At 43.2% G+C, this 11,715-nt stretch overlaps 1 protein-coding gene across 27 annotated transcripts in view; it reads right to left on the minus strand.

Annotated features, from left to right (window-relative positions):
- The window catches only part of ARSL (arylsulfatase L), a 31,910-nt gene extending 23,455 nt beyond the window's left edge, over window positions 1-8,455 (minus strand). For 19 of the 27 annotated variants that reach the window (XR_012429904.1, XR_012429903.1, XR_012429902.1 and 16 more), the window contains exons 1-2: window positions 8,302-8,420; window positions 524-566 (exon numbers count right to left, since the gene is read on the minus strand). Coding sequence is in view for 23 of the 27 variants with exons in the window: in XM_074029292.1 (XP_073885393.1) it covers window positions 524-546 (23 nt within the window). In the remaining 4 variants the exon portion in view is untranslated. Of the gene's footprint in view, window positions 1-89; window positions 303-523; window positions 567-4,398; window positions 4,557-8,301 lie in introns of those variants that run through there. The other 8 variants (XM_065538073.2, XM_065538071.2, XM_074029294.1 and 5 more) reach the window with 3 other exon arrangements.
- Window positions 8,456-11,715: the final 3,260 nt, after the last annotated feature.

Below are 11,715 nucleotides of genomic sequence, written 5' to 3' on the forward strand. Positions count from 1 at the left end.
CTGAGTCTCCAAGAAGGTTTGCAGTAGGGGAAACCCTGATTTTCCCTGGAAAACCAGACACCTGGCCGATGGTAGAGGTTGATGCCCACCTGATTTGCCAAGAATTAAATACAATTCCCTCTGAGGCTGCCTGGGACAACATCAGATCAAGGGAGCATGGAGCACATCTATTAATCACGGGTCTCATGCTTCATTCTCCAGATGCAGGATCAATCACTATCAGTGCATTCTGAGAAAGAACCATCAAGAGATCCAGAAGTGGTCAGGCGTGGTGGCTCATGCCCATTATCCAAGCACGTTGGGGGGCCAAGGCGGTAGCATCACCTGAGCCCAGGTGTTCAAGACCAGCTTGGGCAACATGGTGAGACCCTGTCTCTATATAAGAAAGGAAAAAAAGTAAGAAGAAAAGGAAGGAAGGAAGGAGAGAAAGAAAGAAAGATAGATAGAAAGAAAAAGAAAGAAAGAAAGAAAGAAAGAGAAAGAAAGAAAAGACTATTAATGAGTGCATATAATTGTATCTTACCAAGAATGGTGCAGATGTAACATGTTGTCTCTATCTCTATTTCCTGTAAGACATAAAGATGTCCACAATCACATTGACAGCAGAAATTGAACTGATTATAAATAAAACAGTAAGTAATTAGAAAGGGGAACTTTGATTCCCGTTCATGATATCAATAGCAAAAATATCTTAAAACAATGACCAAAATGTCATAAAGGAATGCTCTTCCCGAGTGAAAAGGCTTCGAAAATGTTTGATACTATGTTAAGAATGTAAAGCATGTTTCAATACACAGCCAGATGGAGTCTTCAGAGAAAGAGGAGGAAAGTGATCACAGGGTCTCCATCCCCTTTACCAGCTTTCATAGCCCATGAGTGACGTGGTCAGGGCAGAAGATCGCCAAGTGAGGAGAGAATCCCAGTGTCCGGAAGCAGCTTCTTTTGTCTTCTGCTTCCTGAGCCCAGGGCGAGGGTGATTGCTAATGTCCAGAAACGCAGAGAGAGTCCTGATTTGGAAGGGGGAAGCGGGGCAAGATCAAAGCTTGGATGATACACGAAAGAATCTGAGTAGAGGGTATGAAGATCAGAAATACAATGAGAGGCTGGGCGTGGTGGCTCATGCCCGTAATCCCAGCTCTTTGGGAGGCGGCAGTGGGAGGATTGCTGGAGCCCAGGAGGTGCGGACTCGAAAACAGAACTGGGAGTGTCGGTGTGAAGGAAAAAGGCCTAGAGGACTCTGCAGGCACTGAGTGCTGCATGAAGGAGAGAAGCATTCGCCTTCTTTGCTAGGGGCAGGTGCTGCAGGAAGACGGGGCGACCATTGCCCACACTTGGAAATGTTCTGTCCATGGAGGGAAACGGGCGACCCCAAAGCACAGAGGGGCGGCCCCTCAGTCTCTCCAAAAAGTGAGGGAGAGCCCAGGGTGGAGAGCCCAGGGTGGAGAGCCCAGGGTGGAGAGCCCAGGGTGGAGAGCAGGAAAGGAGTGAGATGGAAGATAACAATTAGAGTTGCAGACAGCAAGAGGTCGCCTTCAGGGTACTGCAGTGGTCTCACCCCATGTGGCTTGTGCATGGGACTGAGGACAAAGCTCGGATTTTTCTTTTTATCTCGCCTGAATTCCTATCTAAGGGGTCTGGAGAGTCGTGCACTACAAACCATAAATTCTCATCAGAAGGGTTTCATTTAACTATATATCGTGACTTACTTTCCAATCTGACTCCGGCATAACATGGGACAAATAAGAAAATCAAAACATTTTACCCCAAAACATGTTTCTTTGCCATATCTTGGAATGGTGCTGTAAAGCTGTCCTTTGTGGGGAAAAATTTGCATCTGTAAAGATGTAAATAATTTCTATTCACATAGAGATTCACATCTTTTTCTTCCAGACCTTCCCAATCCTGAAAAGATTAACTAAGACTCTAGCACCTTTTAAAGGTCTGAATAGTGTCATCTAGTGTCTCTAAGGGCAGCCACTATAAGACTCCAGAAGAACCTTGGTCTCCACAATCTTTTATCTTAACCTGAACATTTCTTTTCTAGGGATCCCAGGTTTGTTTGTTTGTTTGTTTTTTCTTTTTTGAGACGGAGTCTCGCTCTGTTGCCCAGGCTGGAGTGCAATGGCACCATCTTGGCTCACTGCAAGCTCCGCCTCCCGGGTTCAAGTGATTCTCCTGCCTCAGCCTCCTAGGATCCCAGGTCTTTAGACGAACTCAACCAATTGTCAACCAGGAAATGTTTAAATCTATGTATAAGCTGGAAGTCCCCTGGCTTTGACTTGTTCCACCTTTCTGAACCAAACCACTGTATTTCTTAAATGTATTTGATTGCTGTCTCATGCCTCCCTAAAATGTATAAAACCAAGCTGCACCCCAATCACCTTGGGCACATGTTCTCAGGACCCCCTGAAGACTGTGTCATGGGTCATGATCATTCCTATTTGGCTCAGAATAAATCTCTTCAAATATTCTACAGAGTTCGCTTCTTTTCGTTGAGTGGACGTGGGCATGCCTAGAAGATAAAGAGACAGGAGCGTGCAGATGTGTTGGGTTTCTGCCTCTGAGTAACCAGGGGAGTGACCTGGCCACTTTTAGAAGGGCCGAGCAGCCAGTGAGTGAGGACACACTGGAGCCAGCAGGCACTGAGAGCCTAGAAGTGGCCATGGTGGCTGTCCCGGTGAAACCTGACCAAGGATAGACACAGCTGGTGTGGGAGCAGGGAGGGCAGAGAGGAGGGGTGGGCAAGGTCCGAAGGGCTGCAAAACCCCAGGGTGTGAGTGGGAGAGAAGCGATTGGTTGAGGGATTTCCCCTTATCGCCTTTTAGGGGATGCTGGGAGGGGTGTTTGCTCCTAGCAGGATTCAGGGACAAAACCAGTCTTCTGAGAAAGACAATGAGCTTTCTGAAAGGAAAATAAATCTTGAGGCCCGCAAGTCACTAAGCTAAAGCTAAAAGTCAAGCTGGGAACTGCCTAGGGCCTCTGCCTCCCATTCTAGTCAAAGTCACCCCTCTGCTCACTGAGATGACATGTATCTGATCGCCTCCTTTGGAAAGGCTCATCAGAAACTCAAAAGAAGGCAACTGTTCCTCTCTCACCCTGTCTGTGACCTGGAAGCTCCCTCCCTGCTGACAGTCTTCCTGCCTTTGCTTCAAGCTGTCCCGCCTTTCCAGACCGAACCAGTGTGCTTCTGACATTATTGATGGATGTCTAACACTGAATTGCTACATCTCCAGTAATTTTCCGTCTGTTGAAGAGAAAAAGACCTCAGATATCATTTGTGCTTTGTTTAGAACACAGAAGGAAGGGATAAGGTGTACGCCCTGCTCGTGAGGTTTGTTTGTTTGTTTGTTTGTTTTACCCTAGAGAGCACACACAATTCTCATATTCTAAAAGCAATAGCAAAAGACGCAATTACTTTCCACCAACCTAATGGCACCTCCACCGGGAAATAGATTGATTTAAAATTGTACATGGAGAGAAAACCAAAATGAGCATTTAACACCCTCAGCTTTGCTTTCTGACCTACAATGCCACGCTGCCGATGGTCAGAAAACTGAATAGAAGCAAAATACTGTACAAATGTAATGAGAAAACCCCAAACCACCACCCAATAGGGGAAGACGGTTTGCAGCAATCCTGCCCAGCAGCAGTTTATCTCTGGGTGTGGCGATTTAGTTAAAGTGTTCTTTTTCTAATTTTTCTTTTCTTTTCCTTTTTTTTTTTTTTGAGATAGGGTCTTGCCGTCTCACCTAGACTGGAGAGCAGTGGTGCGATCATAGTTCACTGCAGCCTCAAATTCTTGGGCTCAAGCGATCCTCCCACCTCAGACTCCCAAGTAGCTGAAACTACAGGCACCTGCCACTATGCCTGGTTATTGATTTTTTTTTTTTTTTTTTTTTTTTAAAGTAGAGGTGGGATTTCCTCTTTTGCTCAGGCTGGTCTCAAACTCCTGGGCTCAAGGGATCCACCCACCTCGACCTCCCAAAGTGCTCGGATTACAGATTTTAGCCACCGTGCTCGACCTAATTTTTCTTTCTTCTGCAATGTTATGTATTTATAAGTAAAAAGATGAAATTTTTTCTTGGAGAAAAACGTTAAAAAAATAAAGAGATGGTGATAAAAGCCTTGAATGAGTTTAATTTTGGAAGCTGTGACATTGAGGTGACCCAGAGCCTGGGGCCTGCCCAAGGCCTCTCCTGCAGATTAGAAAACAAATCCCCCTTTTCCAGGAAAGAGCTACATTCCTAGGCCTGTAAGTCACTGGTACTGCTTTATAAAAACAAACTGGGCAATTATTCAGAGACAGAAAAGGGAACGGGGATCTCTTTGTTCACCACACTGCCTCATGCCTGGGGCTGGAGTCCCATTCCAGCACAAACGAATCTTCACAGGACTCACCTCTGCTCCTGGGTTCCCTCCTGAACCCCCGATCAAGAAAAGGAAGGTTCTCTTCCAAAGGAAGCAAGCGTGAAGGCAGAGAGCACTCCCACAAGGCTTTGAGCTGGGAATGATTGACTTTGAGTTTGTTTTTCCCATGTCAGAAGATCAGAGAGAGTAAGGACAGACCGAGCGAGCACAGACTCCCCCTACATCGCAGCATGGGGGAGTCTCAAAGCCACGCCCACGTCTACCAATCCAGTAGTCAGTTTCCTTAGGTTTTTATTTTGTTTTATTTTTTGTAGAGACAGGGTTTCGCTATGTGGCCCAGGCTGGTCTCAAAGCCCTGAGCCCAAATGATCTGTCCTCTTTGGCCTCCTGAAGTGCTGGGATTACAGGCGTGAGCCACCACGCTCTGCCAATGTCCTTAGGTTTTTAAGTGACTGCCTAGCTGTTACACAGGGCGCTTGCTATAATATGATCATATCCAGCCTGGCATGGTGGCTCATGCCTGTAATCCCAGCGCTTTGGGAGGATGAGGCAGGAAGATTGCTTGAGGCCAGGAGTTTCAGAGCAGCCTGGGCAGCAAAGTGAGATGCTGTCTCTTCAAAAATAAAAAAAAAATTAGGCTGGGCATTGTGGCTCATGCCTGTAATCCTAGCACTTGGGAAGGTTGAGGCAGGAGGATCGCTTGAGCCCAGGACTTCGAGACCAGCCCGGGCATCATAGCAAGACCCTGTCTCTACAAATAATAAAACAATTAGCCAGGCACGGTGGCATGCGTCTCTAGTCCCAGCTACTCAGGAGGCTGAGGTGGAAAGATTGATCCTGGGAGGTTGAAGCTGCAGTGTCACTCCAGCCTGAGTGACAGAGCAAGACCTGGCCTCAAAAAAAATTGTTTTTCAAGAAGTTATTTGTTTAGTGGTAAATGAAGTAAATAAGAAATAATAAAGATAAGATAAAAAAGAAAAAAAATTTTTTAAGTAAACAAACAAAGAAGTAAAAAGGCCAGGCACAGTGGCTCATGCCTGTAATTCCAGCACTTTGGGAGGATGAGGTGGCTGATCACTTGAGCCCAAGAGCTCGAGACCAGCCTGGCCAACATGGTGAAACCCTGTCTCTACTGAAAATACAAAAATTAGCCAGGCATGGTGTTGCATGCCTGTAATCCCAGCTACTCGGGAGGCTGAGGCAAGAGAATTGCTTGAACCCGGGAGTTGGAGGTTGCAGTGAGGCGAGATCGCAGCATTGCCCTCCAGCCTGGGCAACGGAGAGAGACTCTGTCTCAATAATAATAATAATAATAATAATAGAAGACACTAAAAAGAAAAGAAAATAAAAAAATAAAAAGAAAAAAATAAGCAAAAAAAAAAAAGTGAAAAAAGGATTATTTTCAAGCAATGCTTGATTTTAAAACAAAAAGATGGGCTGGGCATGGTGGCTCACGCCTGTAATCCCAGCACTTTGGGAGGCCGAGGCGGGCAGATCACCTGAGGTCAGGAGTTTGAGACCAGCCTGGCCAACATGGAAAAACCCCATCTCTACTAAAAATACAAAAATTAGCTGGGTGTGGTGGCACACACCTGTAATCCCAGCTACGTGGGAGGCTGAATAGGAGAATTGAACCCAGGAGGTGGAGGTTGCAGTGAGCCGAGATTGTGCCACTGCACTCCAGCCTGGGCGACAGAGTGAGACTCCGTCTCAAAAAAGAAAAGAAAAGACAAGACAAGATCAAGGGGGCAGGAAGCAGTTTCTGAGGCACTGCATGATCATTGTGGGGAAGTTACTCTATGGAATGGAAACTTACACAACGGTCTCTATTATTCAACCATCCTTGACTTACAAGGACGGGGTTCCATAGAGTTCCACCTGCTGTCTCTTCACAACTTCACATGCAGCCACATACTGGGTCTGTGAAAAGTCACACAGCCCGCCTGACCTCACTTCCTCCTGACGTGGCTGTGGAAACCACCCTGCTTCCTGGATGAGGAGCTGAAACGCTGGCACACTCCGGCCTGACTCATTTTTACGAGTAAACGGTTTTGATGGCATGTCTCCAAATGAGTATTAGAAGGGGTGTCAGAAACGCGTTCTTTTCCTGCCACAGGTGTGTGCCCTAATGGTAATTGCTTTGACTTTGTGATTTTTGGCAACAAATCTTAAGTCATTTCCTCATAGGGGGCCTAAAGGAATATTTTCATCTATATTTCAATTTGTATATTCATATTTATTACATATAATATATAATAACTTTTGTATATCATACATAGTATAAATGTATGTAAAATGTGTAAATAAGGCTGGGCGTGGTGGCTCACGCCTATAATCCCAGCACTTTGGGAGGCGGAGGTGGGAGGATTGCTTGAGCCCAGGAGTTCAAGATCAGTCTGAGCAACAAAGTGAGATCCTATCTCTAGAAAAAAAATCCAATAATAATAATAAAATAAAATTTATAAATATAATATATAATATATAAATATATAATAAAGCATAATTTTTCTTTATTAAAATATGCATGTTTTTCTTTATAAAAATAATATGCACTTTAAAATATATGTACATATATGTATAGATACATAAAATATGTACATGTATGTACACATATACATAAAATACATGTTATAAAATGCACATATAAATATAAACATAAAACATATGTAAACATGTAGATATAGACATCTATATACATGTTTATATGTTCATGTCTTTTTATATATGTACATGCATATAATGTATATATGTACATGGATGTATATATAACATACATATATACATAATATATACACATATAAAGCATGTACAGCTATACATTAATATATGTACATTTTTTAATAAAAATGTTTACAGTGTATGTATAGTACATATACACATATAAAACAAGTACATATATACATATAACATACATATGTATATGATTTTTCTAAGAAAAAGCATATTAAGGGCTGCTTCTGACTTGCCTGGGGAACATGGTTTGTTTGTTTTATCTGGCTGGTTATTTTGGTGTCTAAATATAGGACCCTCAATCATGGTTGAACAGTCGTATGATGTACGGTTATATATCAAGTCTGTGGCCTACCTCTGAAGTGATGTATTTATGCATTTAGCGACACAATAAAAGCAGATTTTTCTTTTCCAAAGAACTCTGCACTTTAACCCTTAGAATGTTAAACATTTTGGTCCAGATTGAGTTTTTACTACTGAATAACATTTTCTACTGTTTCATTCTAAAGATACAAGATATCTTTAGAAAGAGACAAGGCTGGGCGCGGTGGCTCACGCTTGTAATCTCAGCTGGCACACTCTGGCCTTTGGGAGGCCGAGATGGGAAGATCACTTGAGGCCAGGAGTTTGAGACCAGCATGGACAACATGGCAAGATCCTGTCTCAATTTAAAATAAAACAAAATAATAAAATATAGACTGCAATAAAATATAATACAATACAATACAAGTAAAGACAAAAGAAAAAGACCAGGAAGCGCCCATGCGAGACTGACAATGTAGCCTTTGATTCTCTTCCCGCCCTGATCTCAGCCCCGGGCTGCGAGCCTGTGTTCAGCGTTTTGCCTGGGCCCTGTTCCCAAACCCAATTTCGCTTTTCACCTCCAGTATCTCCTCAATGTTCAGTGCATGTGCCTTCAGCAGCGCTAAGATAAGAATCTAGTGTGGATGCCATGTCTCCCATTTGGTATATCTTTCCTTGTTGCTTTTTCTTACGCATTACGTTTCGAAATCTCCCATGTAAAATCTGTTCTTGATATTTGCACTGATTATTATCATTATTATTTTGAAAGGAAATTACTTTTAAAACATTGACAGGGACTTGTTTGAAAAGACGCAGTTTGGCACAAAAGAATACGCCCTGGAGCGTCTCTGCACGTGCAAAAGCCGGCCTGTGAGAAGAAGCCCAAGGAAGGCCAGTTACCTGAGATGCAGTTGTGTCAGGGCGACAGCGGCTGGATTCAGCAGGGAGGCTGTTCCTTGGAAGAAACGTCTTCTGCTTGCCAAAACAGACACGCACAGGCTGTCTCGGCAGCACCGAACGGCTGGCTCACGCATGTGCGTAGCTGATTCACTCTGAAAAGCAGCAACAGGAATTCCGCAGAAACCAAGTTAGGTTGTCCCAGGAACAGATCAGGCAAGTCCCCTAGGAATGTACTGCTGGCTCTTTCAGGCGTCCACAAAAGACCTTCTGTTCTATTTGCAGAACCTCACTCTCAGGGAAGGAGCCCAGACATCTGGTGCTGAACACGGAGTTTTTCAATGGCAGGAAGGTGGAATCCCTTCTGGCTTTTGATCTAGACAGAGTGCATTTTCCAAAATGGAAAAGTGCTTCTCTTGAAATTCATCTTGAATAATCACTGCATAGCCCTTAAATTTCATGCCTTTTTCTTTCCTTTTGCTATTTGCCTCAAACATAAAAAGAAGACAGAAAACGATTCAGGTTACACTTGCAACTATGACTGTGCGTACATAGCCGCAACTATTACCATATGTGTACAGCTGCTGACCCATGTGACTCTGTCACTATCACTTCTGTTTAGCTCTGTGCACCAGTGTGTTTTCTCATCTATTTGCCAGGGAGCGCCATTTCTGTTTTCATATTGAGGCGGAGCATACATTGCAGGCAACGTTAGATGTAAAATGAATCACTTCAAGGACTTTTTTCCAAATAAGAGCTGTCTGCACACTTCTACGTCTTGACTCACAAAAATATTCATCCTAATGCATTTATAGTCTCCATAGCCTGAACATTGCAGAGTTTGGATTTGAGACCCCCGCTTGCCAAATAAGCCGTCTTACACACCTGTAGCTCCATGCATTCTTTGTGAGTCTGACACATCAGAAAGAACAAAGCACAGGCTCCATGGGCTTAAGAACACCTAGCACTCTAGGCCAAGTCTACTAGATTATGTTGCTCTTGAGGGAAGGCTGTCAACACTCATACAGTTATTTTTTGCACAAGTTGAACATCAAGGAGATAAAACCAGGATCCAAATTGGAACTCCCAGGTTGCCTGACCTTCAGCCTGACTTTCTGTGTTCTGGGATGAGGCATGGTTACGCCACTACCCTACTATTACATTTGAGGAGGATGATTCTTTATTGTAGGGGCCGTCCTGTAGAATGTTGAAAAACATCCCTGGGCTCCATTCCCTAGAAGCAGGGAGTGACCACCACCTTCTCCCCAGTCGTGACAACCAGAAATATCTCTAGTCATGGCACAATGTCTCCCAGGGTGCAGAATCACTCGGGTTGAAAACACTGGTGTTAAGGACGTACTTTGCAGATGACTGGAGAACACTTAATTACGATCATGCTGGGTAAGCAATTTCAATTTCTTTCTCATACTCCCATGTCCTTCAGAGCTGGTAGCAGAATCAAGTTCCACACCTGAATCTCTTAGCACGAACGTTATACACCAGTACTTGCCAGCTGCATTTACAATGCGAGCATTCCAAAAGAAATACTCTCTTAGCATCAAGTAAACTCATTTATTCTTTTTTTGTTTTTTTTTTGAGACGGGCTCACTCTGTTACCCAGACTGCAGTGCAGTGGCACAGTCACTGTCACTGCAGCCTTGACCTCCTGACTCAAACGATCCTCCCACCTCAGCCTCCTGAGTAGCTGGGACCACAAGCACACGCCACCACATGTGGATAGCTTTTTTTTTTTTTTTTGGGAAAATGGGGTCTTGCTATGTTGCGCCCTCTAATCACTAACTCCTGGCCTCAAGCAGTCCTCCTGCTTCAGCCTCCCAGAATGCTGGGATTACAGGTATGAGCCACTGTACCCAGCCTGACAATACATATTCTTTAGCAAAGTTCAGATCCCTACCATAATCCTAACCTTGTCTTCTGCATGCAGCTTTCATCTCTGAACAAGGCGGATATTCACTTTCCCTTGACTCCAAGTTTAACTACAAAGTAAATTGATCTCATTGTTATCTTGGGCACCATGCTAGAATAAGCAAAACAAATACAAGACAACAACAACAACAGAAGTGTAGCCTGTGAGGTTAGAAGCAAGATGGAATCGGTCATGTTCGATTTCTCTCATTATTTATAATTCTGTAAAGGTGGTTTCATCCATCTTTCCCAAACAACCACTTCATATTCCACTCTAGCTGGAATGTATTTATCCTGGGCTATGGTTTAAAGTGTCACTGTAAAGGGTGACCTAAGGAGCCACTCCTTTTGGGCAGAATTCCTTCTCTACCTGGCCACCATTTTCCATATTCCTTGCACAGTTAATACTTGAAAATATTCAGCCATAACTTAAAATTTTCATATGGGTTGCACACAAGAAGACAATCTTGAAATCCGTGTTTCTAAAGTAGTTGCTTCAGCTTTGACATCATGAAGAAAAAGAAATGCCCATGCGGGTAAAATGGATGGTTTGCCCACATGAGAAAATGTCTTATATAGGGTGATGTATTTTTAAGAAAATCTATGAAAAGCTATTTTTATCTCAACTATCATCGTCTACTTTGAACAGAACCTGACTTAAGAAAAGGTTGGCTGGGTGCAGTGGCTCGTGCCTGTAATCCCAGAACTTTGGGAGGCTGATATAAGATTGCTTGAGCCTAGGAGTTCAAAACCAATCTTGGAACATAGTGAGTCCTGGTCTCTAATAATTTTTTTTTTTTTAATAAAAATGTTGCTCTTACTATTTTATGTCATAAGTATCAAATCTTTTCTAATCTCTTTGGACTCCTAATCTCTCATCCATTCTGAAGATGTGCATGTCAGCATGCATCTAATTTTAAATAGCAATACATTTCTTACGTTGCACATATATTACATGCCCTAAATCAAGAGAAGTCGGTGGAGAGGTACAAAAATACCATTGGATAGAAGGGATAAGTTCTAGTATTTGATAGTACAGTCAGGAAATTATAGTGAACAATGATTTGTCCAGCCTATGACACAGTGAGACCATGTCTCAAAAATTAAAATGAAAACAAAACAAAATAATGATTTGTTTTATGTTTCAAAATAGCTAGAAAAGAATTGTAATGCTCCAAACACCAAGAAAGTATGAATGTTTGAGGTGATGGATACCCCAGATTCCCTGACTGGATCATGACACATTGTATGCGTGTTTCAAAAGATTACGTATATCCCCAAAATTTGTACACAGCCAGGCATGGTGGTGCACACCTGTAGCCCCAGCTACCATGAGGCTGAGGCAGGAGGATCGCTTAAGACTAAAAGGTTGAGGCTGCAGTGAGCTATGATTGTACCACTGCACTTTAGCCTGGGCAAAAGAGTGAGGCCCTTTCTCATGAAAAAAATGTACAATGATGATATATGAATTTTAAAAAATGAGATGGGATT

The sequence above is a fragment of the Macaca fascicularis genome, chromosome X (assembly GCF_037993035.2).
Source record: "Macaca fascicularis isolate 582-1 chromosome X, T2T-MFA8v1.1".
In the NCBI taxonomy this organism is placed as follows: Eukaryota; Metazoa; Chordata; class Mammalia; order Primates; family Cercopithecidae; genus Macaca; species Macaca fascicularis.